Genomic DNA, 15,787 nt, shown 5'->3' on the forward strand with positions numbered 1-15,787 from the left:
CTCTATTTACAAATCCTGGTCCAAGTCAGTGCCAAAAGACATGTTCAGCCAAGGCTTCACTGCAAAAAAGAGGGGGAAACAGTCTGAACAGTCTTTTTAGTATTATATAGGTTTAGAGGTTAAAATGTTTCCTGAATAGTATTATTTTCTGAGCCAGTGAAACAGAAGCTGGGGTGAGCCTAGAGTAGCATTCACAGGAGAAAGTGTTAAGGACAGGGAGGGTCTCTCCTGGAGCACACAATTCGCAGTTTAGCTAAATTTGAAACAATTAACTCCATTGTTTAGAAAGATGTACCTGTCTTCCCTTGCTTCCACTAGAAGGAAGCAATCTGCTGTGGGCATTGATGGTTTACCTACTTATAAAGATATGCTGAGGACAAATCATGGGTCATTCCTACACCAGGCTAGCCAACCTTCCAAGCAGTGCCTCTTCATCTTTCCATGAAGTTTAGGTAGGGCCTTGCCAAATTTTCCTGAGCACCCTCATAACTATCAGCTTTGTTCAAGGCTATGAGGTCCCCAAAGACCTTTCCTAATTCTTCTCCTATGCTTCAGGCTGCTCTGAGAGGGAACAGTCTATGTTCTTCAGGTACATTCTGCCATTCAGTCCCAAGCTAAAATCCAAGGTTCCCTGCTCCTCTGGAGGCATTTCCCACACAGTCCCTGCAGTTTTAGAGCTAGGCTGCTGTAACCACGACAGAAAACCAGGAAGCAGTAACAACACTCACCTCACAGCACTATATCGTGCTGCCCAAACTGCAGCCTTTTCAGCTACATGTTCAGCAGTCATTTTGTGCTTACTTCAGCCTGGAGACTGAAGATGAAGAAGAGGAAATGCACCTGAAGAACACAGACTGTTCCTTCTTAGAGCAGCCTGCCTGCTATTCACTGCCTTGAATGCAGTGGCTGAGCCACTGCTGATTCTATCTCTGAATTGCAAATATAAAAGTCAAAGGCTTAGGCTTCTTTCTGACTACACCTGCCTTGTGACCTTCTATCAAGACTCTGCATAGAGAGATCATGTGTGTGATGATCATTCACACACCCAGTTTTGTGTCAGTTTTCAGCTCCCTCTCAGAGGAAATTCTTCCTCTCTGTTGTGCCTCTGATGCATTCTGATGCTCTCTGATCAGCGCAGAAGGCCCTTATTCTCTCTGTTTGGGACCTTAGAGTAGAAAATTTTTTTGCTGCACTTCTCTGTCCCAGTGGCTACCCAATTACTCCTTCCTGAACTTACCTGTCTGCTGTCTCCAAACTTCACAATTCTCCTCTGTGATCCCTAAACCTACAGATGGTTAGAACAGTACTCATTGACTCATGTCAGTGATAAAAGCTCTCTGTTGACATGAGCCTGCTGTGCCGCAATCACTGCCTGTCTTAACTTGTTGCTTATGGTCCACTCTTTCTTTTGACTCGTCAATTTTTTTGATACAGTCCTTTGCTTTATGCAATTGTCAAAGTAAGGCAGTTTGCTCTGCCAGCGGACAGGAACGGTATCCTTGGGACCTGAAAGGAAATTTAAAACTGGAATTTGTTGTCCTGATTTTGTTTGGCTTCTCGATTTTGCAACTGCATAATCCAGAGGCACAAACTGCAGCCACCTGGGTACACAGGTGTCCTGTGCATCACAGGGAGCCATATCAGAGTTGCCTACATGTGTGACTCCAGGAGCTCTGTAGGATGTGCTTGGTGTTGCCTTGTGGCAGTAGGTGTGCCCCAGGATGGCATCCCCATGCTGGGACCTGTCTCCATGAATATCCTGGATTCATCTGTCACTGCAACCTCAGGGTGAGCGTGGCCTTCCCTGTACCCTGCACTGTGCCAGAAGGGACCAGAGGCCCCTCAAACACCAGGTTATGCTGGCCCCATGCTCAGGACAAGGTGGGGCCTCGCAATGCGATTAGGTCTTGTGTGCAGGGGTGCACTGCAGCTGCTGTGTCAGACTGCACAGTCCTGCACAAGGTAACTAGTGTGTCCCTTAATGTTATTTATGTTTCCTAAACCAGAACTGAAACCATCACATTGTAAAGGTTTGTGTTAGCTGGGTTCAAGGACAAATGAAGTGACCAGTCTGCAGGTACCTACGTGTGAAAAGGTTTGTGCTTTAATTGAGCAGATAACAGGGCAGATAACAGACCTAGTGCCTGCAGGTGAAGCAGCTTATCATCTCTAGAAGCAAGGCATTAGCAGATGAAACTCCTCCCTGCACAAGTGGGCAGGCAGTGGAGGGTGCTGCCCCATGTGTGCCCTGTGAGTGTAGACTCGTGGACCATCTACACTCCATGGCACAAACTAGTCAGTATAATCCAATCTGTTCTGTTCAAAGGAAGAGGAGACAGGAGGAAAACACCTAGAGCCAACTATGGCAATGGGGGAAAAGATCATTCAAAAAATTCTACAGTATGCGGTCCCCTAGTACTCTTCTCGCTTGCTCATTTTTCCAGAAAAAAAGTCAGAAGCAAGAGGGGTCGCTGTGCCTCTCCCCCACCAGTGCTCCTAACTGCTCCTACACTGAAGCCAGTCCACTTGTGCAAGCACCCAAGTGCTGAACAGGAGTGCTTGCTGCTTTGATCCCTAGAGCCCTCCTAGCAACACCAATCTCCCCCAGGGTCCCATCCTGCAACATCAGAGATGGGACATGCCCAATCCCATCTTAGCTGATGGCTCTGTCACTGCACACAGAAACCAGGTGAAGAAAGCGTGCTGCTCAGGCAGGTCCATACCTGCTTTAGTAGCAGTCAAGATATGGGAGTGGCCACAGACAGCAAGAAAGGAACAAGGTCTCACACATAGCTTGCACTTCTTTCCTAGGAGGCTCTTGTCCAAAGGTGACACAGAGATATGAAGCATACTGGACACACACTGCTGCCTACAAATAGGCAGAAACCAGGCTGTGAAGCTTTCCTATCTTCCTGAGGGAAGCAGAATTACTGTCTTGCACAGTCATTTTTGTTAGAGACTCCGTGTTCATACCAAATTTGCAATGAGATCCATGACAGCGGTTCCAAGATGTGATTGTAATACAGGAAGATAACTATCAATAGTAGCAAATCAGCCAGAAAAGGATGAGCCCATTCTCTCAAATTCATCTGCTTAAACCTGCTAACTCTCCATTCTGTTTTTTCCTGATTGCAAGTGCTAAGAAACGCCTCAGCTCTTCCCTCTCAATTACACTGGAGAAATCAAAGGTCACACTCTTCCATCTTTTCAGTGTGTGATTAAACGTCAGGCTGTTTCCTTTCTGCCAATTAACGCTCCTGCAGCTCAGGAACCGCTCCCCAGGACGCACACAAGTGTTTAATAGCACACAAACATATATGCCCTGTGATTTGCAGAGCACCTTCCTTCTGGCTCTTTCTGTGTGGTGTTTGGTCACCCAAACTACACTGAGGTTGGTAACACCCACCCCCTAACTAAACACAGAGTTTAATTTACCTGGTCTCTGAACGAAATACGCATTTCCAAATCCTGTCAGAAAACACATTTGTATACAAATCTAGGATGGTTTTTAAACACAGCCGTAGGCAGCACAAACAAAAAAAAAGCCGTAGGCAGCACAAACAGATGGGCAGCTCCAGCTGCCGGGGGCGATACAGCTCAGCAGGATGGCCAGGCTCACGCCGGACTTCAGTCCAAATATAAATCCTATGGGATTAAGCTCTGCCCGGGGCTTGTCTCCAGGGGTCCCTGCCAGGGCCTTCACTATCCGGGCGGACTCCTGAGTTGCTGGGAAGGGCATTACAATAACTACGTCTGACCCCCTATGCGCCATGTGGAGCTCTCACCCAGGGCTCTCTGTCGGGTGACTTTACCAGGGCACAGCCTGAGGCGTCCTGGGGCAGCCCCCTAGGTCTCGGAGGAACCGCTTCGCTCATCAGCTCCCTCAACGCAGAGCAGCGAAGGGCTCTCCGGCTGCCTCACCCCACCATGGCTCTCTCCGCGCTCCAGCCGCCGGAACAGGGCCAAGGGCTGCCCGGCGGGGACGGGCATGGCAGCAGCACCGGTCCAGGCCGCGCTGCCCCCTCCGCGCGCAGGAAAGAGCCCATGGGCGCTCCAGGTCCCTCCCAGGAGCAGGACGGCGCAGACCCAAGAGGTCAAGACCCCCTATCCCCATCCCTGCCTGCCCGCCCAGCCCAGCCCAGCCCAGCCGCCACCGGCACCGTGACCACGCTCCGCACCACCGCCCCTTCCCTCCGTCGCGCCCGCCCATTGGCTGCTGCCTCAGCCCCCGCTCCGCTCCTCCCTCCGCCATTGGACGGACCCTGCTGCTCGCGCGCGCCCCTCCCTCCGCCTCGCGCTGTGATTGGCTAGCTCGTCCTCTTCGCTCCGTTCCCGGTCCCATCTCTGCCAAGCGATTGGACAACGTTCACCCCTGGCTCCGCCTCCTCCGGAGCGTCCCGCTCTGCGATTGGAAGAGCCCCTCCCTTCGCCCCGCTCCCCTCCCACCCTGCCGCCGTACGGGGCTCCCATTGGCCGGTCGGCGCCCGTCCCGTGCGCGCGCGGGCGCGGCCTGGCAGGGCCCGTCCCCGCGCGTGACGTCCGCGCGAGCCATTGGGGGAGCGGCGGCCGCGCTTCCGGCGCTGCGGGGCTGGGCGGGGGTGGCGGCGGAGCGGGCGCGGCGGGGCCGGCGGGATGGAGCGGCCCGAGCGGCCCCGCGCCAATGGCTGCGGCGGCGGCGCCCACGGCGCGCTCCGGAACGGCTTCGTGCGCGGCCCGCCTGGAGCGCAGGTGTGCGCGGGGTGGGTGGGGACACCGGGGCCGGCGGGGGGCGCGGCGGCGGCGGGGCCGGGGAAGTCACCGAGGTGTGGCCGTGGGTGTGGGGGACGTCGGCAGAACTGGGCTGTTTGTGGCCCCGGCCCTCGCCTGGGGAGGCGGGAGGGCAGTGTCTGGGGTGCTCGCTCGCCGGGCTGGTGATGGATGTGAAATGAGTGGCCCTCGAGTCACGTCTGTAACTTTGCTGCAAGGCTTTGGTTGGCGGCAAAGCTTTGAACTTAAACCCCGCTACAGCACAATAGGTCTCTGCTTTAGAAGAGAAGGTTTTAGCAGTTCTTCGCCGCTGTTCTGTTGTTCCAGGTGCGATGCGCAGGGCTGTGGGTACAAGTAGCCAAGAGCAGGGACTTCCCTGTACAGCAGAGTTGGAGATTGATGCAGCACTTCCCGTCCGGCTCTGTGGACACTGTGATGAGAGTGTGTGTTTGTGCTTTCAGACTGCCAATTGTTTCTCTGCAAAGCACTCAAGTTTTCTGTTCTAGTGTAAAGATCTTAATAGTTCTCATGGGGTCAGTACCAGGAGTATGGAATAGATTGTTTCCTTGGATTCTTCTTGAGAAAAGCCTTCCTCCATCGTCATCCCTCCTGTTGCTCCTGTTTTTCAGTCCTTCTGCTTTTCCAGTGTAGGCTTGTGCAGTCACTGCATGAACCAGATTGAAAGTTGTTGCAGGGTATAACTAAACTTTTTTTCCCCCCTGAGTTATCTTTAACTCAGGATACTTACTGTGTTTCTGTTCCTGTATGGATGCTCACAGTCTTGCCCTGGCCCTTGGGAGGTGATAGCACAGTATTGGGAGTGAAAAAGTGTAGAGCAGGGTACAACACCTTGGTGTGGCAGTATTGTCAACTTGTGCTGGTTTGGGGAGCTATAGCACTGGTAGTCTTGCCTTGCACACACCAAGTGCTGCTGGCTGTGAAACCTTAGACATAAATCTTGGAGCTGAGACCAAGTAGGTGATGATGAGTGTTCTTTTGTGAGTGCTTCCCCACACTGTGCTTTCTAAAGAAGAAGGTCCGAATACAGTTATGTGCTCCTACTTAAGAAGAACAGAAAAATGAAGTAAGGAATCCTCTTCCTCAAGGATTTTGTTCAGCTGTGTATCTGGAGAAGATGGGAGATACAGCATTTGAATGGAAAAACTGTAGATGTCAAACTGAGGAAAAACCTTGCTGTTTTATGAGATATTCTATTCAGTTAGTAGCTTGTGTGTGATACTATGCTCAGATATGTTTTGGAGGCCTGAGGCATTTGGGATAACTGTTTATAAAGGGGGAGAGTGGTCACTGGAGAAGTGGTCACAAGAAATCTTACCAAAAAGCCAGAATGAAGTGGCATTGTCAGAGGATGTAAGAAGTGTACAGGTAAATTTGATATCTTTGTGGCAGCTGCTTGCTGGTCAAGCAGAGATTTATAATTAAGAGTCTTACATTCTTTTCTCTGTAACTTTATGTGGGCCAGATTGCTAACTTTCAAAATGAGGGTCTAAATGTTAGAATTGGACTGGAAGAAGTGCTGTTTAGGGAAACCAAGCATGTACAACTTTCTCAAATAGCATCAGTAGTGGTAAGGTAAGCTGCCAAAAGATTTGATTGATGGTGCATCACAGATTTGGGTACCTAATTGGTCTTTTGCCTTTTGAATTTTGACTGTTGGGTCTTTACACAGGAGAAGGGAAACATATCAATGCTCACTGTGTGTACAATATATTTGTCTGTGTATGTATATACTATGTACATTCCACATGGAGCACTTGAGAATCTGTAACTGAAGAGGTCTGTGGAATCTAAAGTAATCAAGTACCAAAAAGGAGGCAGCTTACATGCAAGAGTGCAATTCCTACTTAGTAGAAAAAAAACTCGAAAAAGTAAAAATGAGGAAAAGAATGGTGCTTTTTCAAGAAAGCTTACGATGGGGTTCATTGCTGCCTACTAAGACTGTACAGTAACTGACTTAGGCTACCTTGGAGATTAATGAAATATCATCAATGACAGGAAAGTGACCATTTGAAGTTAGGATTTCAGCATGTTAAAAAAACATTCTGTCGAAATACTAAGATAAGTAACAGCTCTTTCCTTTGCTTTCTTGGGAAGTCTTGTGTTCAATTTACTTTGTTCCTGCTTAAAGTTAATTTGTTTAGAGATTATAATTCAGTGAATGCAACAATCTCGTTATGAATACCTTAATTGAAAGAGGTTCAAGAACCATATGGCAGTTAAAAATTGTGGAAGATTGGAGAAAAGTGACTGATTTCTGACTGTACAGTTAAGGGAGCGCATGGTTAAAAAGAATAGTAATCTATGAATGATCTTAAAACTGATTTAAAGCTTTGGTGTAATACTACACTATGTAAGATGAAAGCCTGACATCTCAAAGGATATTGTCATGATGTGAGGAAATGAACACAGGCAGGAGAAAGCATGCAAATCTAAGTAAAAGAACAGTGAAGTTACCTCTTCAAGCTGTGCATGATTCTGCTTTTTATATCCATCTGTTCTGTTGGGCAGAGTGTTAAGCAAGTTCAATAGAAAAATGGTCTTTAGAATCTGTCAAGACACTTGTGAGAATAATAAAAAGTGCAGGGAAATTGCTTCTTTCTGCACTGCAATTTTAAACTGCAATGTATTTCTCCATTGGAGTATTTTGCAAATAACTAATGGTTTTCTAATGCTGCATCTGAAAAGAATTTTCTTGCTTAAAATAGGGAGATTGGGACTTATTTAGTGGGAGAAGGTGCCCTTATTTTCCATGATAACTTATTACAATCTACCTATTATTGTGAGCACATTTTTAATAATGTTGTATTTTCCACTCCTTAATTGAGCTTCTCACCTTAGAATGTTTGTGTTATGCTTCTAGAAGTTGAAGAAGAAGAAATAATCTCAAACAAAAAAAAAATTGAATATAGGTTTTAGATATCAAGTTCCTAATTTCTGTTGTGCCTGGTATCTCCAAATCAGTTAGATAGGAGCTGGCATTATATAAACAAATTTTAATTTCCCTGATGTTTCTAGAAGGTCTTCAAATGCCTATAGCAACCTCCAGATAGTTTATTGCATAGATGCCTTTGTAAACGAGGTACTACTTCCTCAGGAAGACAAGAAAGTTTGGTTGAGTGGAGTGGGAGGACTGTGGGATTTGCATTCCTTTAAAACTGTCGCAAGTCCTGAATTCTAACAGCTATTAAAATGGGCAGCACAGGTATTTTTATTTTCTGAAAGCCTTGGTGTGTACGTGTAGAAAACAGTTTGTGTAGTCCTGTGATTTATGCTTGCTCTTCCTAGAGAGAGCAATCATATTTTGCTTGTAGGATCATCTTCCAGGATGCTTCAGGATGCAGGGGAGCTTCATCTTGAATGGAGCTTCATTCAAGATGCTGAATGGCTTCATCTTGATTTTTTTTAGGTGTTTTTGCTGGAATTCAGGTTAGTGTAACTTGTTCGGGAGAGCACACTTAAAAAGATGACTGCAGCATATACTGGAAATTTTTCTTGCTACAGTGCGTTGGTGGTAGCAGTGATGTGAATAAGTCCTTGTTCCAGATGAAAGTTAGCATAAGATAAAGATGTTAAATAACTGCCCTGTCCACTGGTATAAAAAGGAATTTTAGTACAGAATTTTGGGGTTTTTTTCATATCTGCATGCAAATTTAAATGCAGATATTTCTGATGAAAAAGAATGATCCCGAAGAACTAAATCTCATGAACTTCTTCATGAAGAAGTGATTGTTCCCCCTTACTCAGCATTTGTGAGACTGCATCTTGCGAACTGTGTCCAGTTTTGAGCTTCCCAGGAAGACACTGACATAGCCACATCAATCTGTGAATCCAGTGAAGTGAATCCCAAGAAACAGAAAGGCTGAGAGAGTTGGATTTGCTCAACCTTAGGAGGAGAGAAGGCTCAACGAGCTGGCTGCGGGATATGGAGAAGATGGGACCAAACTCCTGGAAGTGTGTGGCAATAGAATGAGAGGCAATGGATGTAATTTGGAAGAATGGGAAATTTTGATTACATATAAGGAAAATTTTTCCCATGAGGGTGGTAAAATACTGAAAGAAGTTGCCCAGAGAGGTTGGAACTCCATGGAGGAGTTCAAGACTATGTTGGACATGGCCCTTGGCAACCTTTTGTAATTAGACCTGCTTAGAGCTGGGGCTTGGATATGTTGACCACTGGAAGTCCCTTCCAACCTTGGTTATACAGATAAACTCACGGATTGCAGGGGAGTGTCCAGGTTTAGGCATTTGCATTTAGTCTTTGAACCCCTGTAAAAATGTGTGCCTTTAGGCTCGTGGCATGTACTGAGGCTTGCATCAGACCTGAGGAAAGAAATTACTAATTTCTGCCTCTTGCTTGGGTTTATGATTGACTGCATGTATTGTATCAGTAACCTAAAACTGAAGTGAGAAGAAAATTGGTTGACCTAGAAAAGACTGCGACCTTGTTCAGATGTTTTAGTTGACAGAACTCTTATTTCTGAAACAGTGTACCTGTGCACAAGGATCTTTTTCTAATACCAAATTCAGTTGTAAAAGACTATAAGCCTTTGTGGAAGGAATAGCTACTCAGCGTTTTCCCTGGAAATGAGTATTTGAGGTGATCATATTAAATTAGTAGATGTAGTGCCAGTGTTGTACTTGTTGAGAATTTGTGTGTCTGTGCTTGTATGAAAACAAACGCCCATGGTAGCTGCTGATGTGACAGGCTTCTCTTAGATTTGAATATGTGCTGCTGAGAAGCTGGTTTGCGTGAAGCGTTAGAACGTATTTATTATATTGGGATTGTCATTTCAAATTTAGCTGGTGATAAGCCTTAAATGCTCTAAAAAATTGTTAAAAGTGTATGCAGGTTCTTTTTTTTTTTAACCGTATCTACTTGAATGATATGTCATTTTGCTCTCTTAATTGTGCAGTAGAAACGTTTTTCTAAATGTTATGTTTTCAATTTGTTGGGGGGGGAAAAAAAGCTGTATCTGAATTATCTATTGGCTTCAGTTTTTCGAGGTGAAACATAAAACACTGGTCTGTCTTCAACAAGGTTTCCAGTTTTTTGGTTTGCCATCATTAAGAAATGAATCCTAGAAAAATAACTGTTTTTAATGGAAAAGTATAGTCTTGAAGAATACTTATCATTGAGAAAGTAGGAGTTGGAAAGTTTGGGATGTAATGGGGTTTAATGTCCATAAAAATAAGAGCAGATTCTAAAGCATGTTAGAAATGCTTTCAGAGGTATCTGAGAGCCTAGAGATTGGCTCGTTAGGGAACCACTACAGACGTGTGCTGTATTTGGAAATCTTTATTGTAAAGCATATTTAGTAATTAAGCATGCAGTTTGGGAATTCTGTCAAAATCCTGTATACCTACAGTCTACTGAGCATACTAGATAAAGTTACATAAAAGGTTTAAGGTAATTTAAGGTAAACTGTTAGGAAAAAAGTATATATAGGGTTCAAATTGTCACCCCTCAGATTTAATTGCATCCTTTACTTGCTAAAGGGAAGAAAAAAACTCCAACCCAAAACCTAAGCAACACTTAAATATTATGGAGATTTACACTGTTTGTGTGGATGTGGTAAGTGCATTTTAACAAAGGACTGTCAAATTTGTTGGGAGTAACTAGTTGCAAATAAAAATATTTGATAATATCTGTCAACAAGAACAAATGTTTAATTAAGAAAACATGAGTGTTAAAGTCTGTTTTGTAAAACAAGTTTTTCTCCTGTGATTTTTTTTTTGAAAGCTTAAAATGTGATTCAAATCAATTAATTCTAATTTTGGTAGTAAATACCTGGTCTTTTTATCTATGCAGCAGTCTGAGATTTGGAGTCTAAGAGCAAAACAGCGGAAGGAAAAGGGCTGGAGGCGACAGTAAGATTACCACAGAATACCCTAACAGCTTAGAGCAGCTGCCTTTGTGGAGTTCTCACTGCTGTGGTTTCTGTGGTGTCAATTCCCTCAATGCTTTTTAATAAATGTGACCACTTTTGCATATGGAGGCATGCTCATGGAAGCAGTCTTCCACATTGTGTTTCTAAAAAAGAGAAGCTGCAAAGCTGCTAGTAAAATTCCTGCAGTGCTTGTGGTATATGGCAATGAGAAGCTACCGAATTTTAATAAGAATTTAGCAAAGTTGTGTCCCAGCAGAGATAATCTTTTTAAGGTCTTTACATAAGTCTGCCAGGTTCATCTGCATTTGCTCTTCCTGGCAGCATGAAAGAAATGGCCTCTTTAATACAGGGTGCTGGGTTTTTCCTGGGGTAGCAGCATAACCAGTTATAGTGTACTTTTCTTACTGTGTGTCATGCTTACTGCACTTGTGGCATCTTCTCTCCCTAAAGTACATGCTGTGCAAGGTATGTACCCAGAGTCCTGTAATAAATCCTGTATGCTGTCTACAGTAGCATCTGCAGATGTTTCTGTGTTTACACACGGCTTTTGTCTTCTCACCAAGGATGTAACGGTATTAGAAAATGTCCATAGGAGGGCTATGGAGACAGTGAAGGGCCTTGAGGGGAAGCCGTGTGAGGAGTGGCTGAGGTCACTTGGTCTGTTCAGCCTGGAGAAGAGGAGATTGAGGTGAGACCTCATTGCGGTCTACAACTTCTTCATGAGAGGAAGAGGAGGGGCAGACACTGATCTCTTTGTGGTGACCAGTGACAGGGCCTGAGGGAATGGCCTGAAATTGTGTCAGGGGAAGTTCAGGCTGGATATTAGAAAAAGGTTCTTTACCTGGAGGGTGGTTGGGCACTGGAACAGCATTCCCAGAGAAGTGGTCATAGCACCAAGGCTGACAGAGTTCAAGAAGCGTTTGGACAACTCAGTCAAATACAAGGAATGATTCTTGGAGTTGTGCTGTTGGGCCAGGAGTTGGAGTAGATGATCCTTGTGAGTCCCTTCCAACTCAGTAAATTCTATGGTTATAATCAGGCTTTGATGTGTTCTGCTTAGACCAATGGAGTCCCTTCTAGCAGTAGCTGTGTGCTGCTGCTCAGTAACTGTTACAATACTGTTTTATGTGATTCATTTCCCCGGGAGCTTGGCCCAACACAGTTATTACCTGTGGCTGATTCTTTGCTACCTTCTGTAAGCAGCTGAGTGGTGCTCTCTGGTGTTTCTCCTGCAGCGGAGTTTCTTAGTGAGAGTGCTCTTCGTTTTACATGTAGTCTGGACAGTATAGGAAAGAGATGTAGGTGAGCATACACGAACATTTTTTAACCATATGTTTAAGTGAACTCTGACTTTTCTCTGTAGTCTCCACTTAGCTATGCTATGTATTCTACTTCAAAGGTCATGGCTCACTTTATTGTCATAAGGCTTGTTGAAACCATAAAAGTTTTAATCTTGCATGCCTGTTTTTTTCCCTCCCCAGAATAGGAAATTAATCACTAAACTGTAGCTACCTTCTTCCTTGGTCTCTGGAAATAAGCTTACTGCTCTTTTGCATGTAAGTCTTCATTTAAAGCCTAATGTGTGGATTTATAAGGCATTCTTAGAAAAATAAATAGGCTTGTGTCTAAAGTGTGTCTGCAAATGTCTCTTCTGTAGTCAATTCTAGAATGTATTTATAGTTACTGTATGCTTCATGAAGAGTTTGTGGGATTGCATTCAGAGTATTTCTGTAATTTTTGATTCAGCTAGGATGATATAGAAGCTTTTCAGTTTATGTGGTAGCAGACATGTGAGTCTAAGAATTTATAAGCACATTGGTAGAACACTGAGAGGTGAAACTGATTGGAGTGTGTGTTGAATCAATGCAGGTATTCCTAAAAGGGCTTTTCTTAGTGAAATGTTGGATTTGACCATAAGGAATAATTTGTTTAGTTTTAGCATTTGTTACAAGTACAGGCACCTCCAAAGGCCTGGAAAAGACTAGTATGTTTTTATTCTGATGAAATGTGCATACAGATTTGAGTCTTTGTTGGTGGCTTTTTTTCAGTAGCTACTTTTTGGTATTAGGTAACTTCAGATCCGTAATCTTAGGATGTAGCCTTTCATTTCTTCCGGACGAACTTCCAGTTATCTGGAAAATACATTAAAAGCTTTGATGTGATCTCTATTTATTTGATACTAGGTAATTTGCAAAGTAGTCACTACCAATCTTCTATCTGTTTGTTCAGAAATCTGTTGGATAGTAGACTGTCTACTGTTAGTAGACAGCCACAGGTAGCAGGTATGTAGTGTGCCTGCTCCTGATTAGCTGCTATTCACAGCCTGGTCTGTCAGTTTGAAGATGCAAAATTCTACTTGTAATTCATCAAGCTGCGAAGTTTTAGTGGTTGCAGCTTTGGTGCATGATCTTTCTCAGACCTGGATGCAATAAAATTCTATGGTTTCATGGGCTGGAGCCATAGTGATACAGTAAGCAATCCTGAGAGTAATAGAGAAGAGGCGGCTTTCGTGGTTTTCCCTCTCCAGCATTGGCTCACTGATTCTGTGATTGTCATGATGGTTCTGCTGTCCCTCCTCTCTCTCCAACAGCCACTGGTTCTTGTTTGCTGACCTCTAAGAATGACTTTATGGAGCAGTGCTGTAAAGACTATTATGGTCTAATGAATAACCTTCAGCAAACAATTATATTTTCAGCCTGGATCAGTTCGGTGTTGGAGGGATGCTGTGCTGATAATCAGATTAGCTTTAGTTGTGCAAGCTGGAGGCTGGTGCGAATGGCTCAAAGTGGAAGTGAGTGGGGCAGGGGCAGTTTCTGTGGCTGGCACCGTTCATGAAGAAAATGGCATGTGAACCTTTGGCCTCTGTTAAAGCTTTAAATTGCCAGCATCTGAGCTGCAGTGTGGTAAATGTTCCTACAGGTGTTCCAAAGCACTGTAATTTTCTAACTTAAGCTACCACTACTTCAGCATTAAACCTGGCCTCAAAGCGCTGCAAGTTAGTTACCTGCATCTGGTGTAAGTGCTGCTGATAAAAGAGAAGTTTCTACTGTGTCTTTCCTGTTTTGTTTCCACACTTTGTGTTTACATACCAGTTGTAAAGTCCCCACAACTATGGAGACCAAATCAAGGATTTGCTTTGGTTAAGTTTTTTCTGAATGTCTGTGTTCGCAAAAGGGAAAAGGTAGAAATGACTATCAGGAGGGAAGGTGCTGTTGCAGTTTATGCTCAGTGACTTCATAGCTATAGCATAATTGTATCCTAAGAGCAGATCCTTGCTTATGAAAAATTACTTTCACGATATTCGTGACAGACTTGAAATATAGACTTGCTCCAGCACCTGAGATGAGCAGGTTTCCTAATCATGCAGTGTCTGGTGAGGCCAACAGGTATGTGTACCTTTGATTCATTGGTCATTGCAGGGGCTAGTGCAATTCTGCCTTACTTTCCCATATGATGAGTGACATGGGTGAATAACTGGTTTTATTCTGTCTGCTGGCCTGCACCCCTCAGTAATTATTTGCCATTGTCCATTGCGGATGAATTTAGGTTCAGTCTCTTTCCTAGGTGTTGAGGTTTCTTTGATTAGTACATTTTTTAAAATACATTTCTTCTTATATATATATAATGCTACAGATAGGGGATTTATATCTTGGAGAGTGTTCTTTCATACGTGGCTATTCTATTACAGTACAGCCATTCTGTAACTTTTAGCAGTGCCAGTAGCAATTTGCATCTAATTTTGCATCTAGGTTTCTCTGTTTTGGTACATTGATTTGAGATCTGATCTTTAACTTAACTCTTTGAACAAGTAGTCAAGTTAGAACCATGATGTATTTTCCCCAGTGTTAATGTTGGATGAGCACTTGCCTTATAGCCATGAAGTTTTCTGTAACAGTCATAAACAGGGAGTTGTACTAGATGATCCTTGTGGGGCCCTTCCAACTTGGCATATTCTGTGATTCTGTGAAATATAATGTATTAGAATAATTGTACTTGAGATGGACCTGCTGCATGTATTACACAGCTAGTAAAGCTCTTACCTTCAGGAGATGATATGAAGTAGCAAGATGACTTTTAGTGTGGATTTTATGCAGAAAGCCTTGCTTTGTTCTGTGTGCTGACATATATGCAGTACTAAGACTCTATATACAATGACTTTTTGGTCTGTGGTGTCATGTCCACCTCATGGATGAGTACAATGTTTATGTCAGCATCTTTAGGCTAACAGCTACAGAGACACATAGATTATGCTTGTTTTGTTACACTAATATAGGCTTCCAAGCCTGAGAATACATTGATTAGATCAGTAAAGCTATTACTTTCTATTTTGTTTTTTCTCTGTAGTGAGCCTGGGAAGCATCACTATTCTGTTATTTGTGCCTACCTAGTTCTTCATGAAGGGGAAGGCAGTTTTTTCATTTTGGTTGGCCTGGATATGAGCAATGCTCTTTATGTAGCTTTGTAAGCTAAATAACTTTAATGAGATGTTAAACTGCACTAGGTGGGCAGCTGTGACTTTAGTTATATCAAGAGCTTGGCAACCTCATATATGGAGACTGACATATTCATCAGTGAAGGCTGAACCTAGTTGGAAGCACTTTTTGCTGAGCGGGGGGAATGCAGAGCCTATAACTGATCAGAGGCTGGGGGACTGCTCTGGAATGCCTGTCTGTCTTTTCTTGAATTAATACCTCAACTGCCTCTCTTTAAATTTTTACTGTAGATAAATCATATTGTGCACAATGGAGGATTATACAAAAGGCCTTTCAATGAAGCTTTTGAAGAAACACCAATGCTGGTTGCTGTGCTGACCTACGTAGGCTATGGTGTTCTCACTCTTTTTGGATATCTGCGAGATTTCATGCGGCAGTGGAAGATTGAGAAATGTCAAAATGCAACAGAAAGAGAAGAACAGAAGGTAACCACTGGGAAATGATGTTGCTGAGGCTTGAGTGTTTCTTTGGGGAGCAGTGGTGTTCAAAGTTTTCTGCTGCTTTCCTTGTCTTTCGAGTGCCCCAAATAATATACAAGTACAGCTGTGTCATTAAACAAAATACTGTTTCTTTTAGCTGGGTTATTTTTTGGCAGAGCAGTTCCCTCATCTTTTTCACTGCAAAGCTGCATCAACAGTT

The 15,787-nt window shown here is 43.9% G+C and overlaps 1 protein-coding gene across 1 annotated transcript in view; it reads left to right on the forward strand.

The window, feature by feature from the left end:
- Positions 1-4,582: 4,582 nt before the first annotated feature.
- The window catches only part of SPTLC2 (serine palmitoyltransferase long chain base subunit 2), a 74,840-nt gene continuing 63,635 nt past the window's right edge, over positions 4,583-15,787 (forward strand). Inside the window, exons 1-2 of the mRNA XM_051806370.1 lie at positions 4,583-4,728; positions 15,379-15,573. Of these exons, the coding sequence (XP_051662330.1) occupies positions 4,633-4,728; positions 15,379-15,573 (291 nt within the window). The 5' untranslated portion in view covers positions 4,583-4,632. The remainder of the gene's footprint in view (positions 4,729-15,378; positions 15,574-15,787) is intronic.

This window comes from Manacus candei, unplaced genomic scaffold (assembly GCF_025592945.1).
Source record: "Manacus candei isolate 608988 ecotype Guabito, Panama unplaced genomic scaffold, ASM2559294v1 h1tg000067l, whole genome shotgun sequence".
Taxonomy (NCBI): Eukaryota; Metazoa; Chordata; class Aves; order Passeriformes; family Pipridae; genus Manacus; species Manacus candei.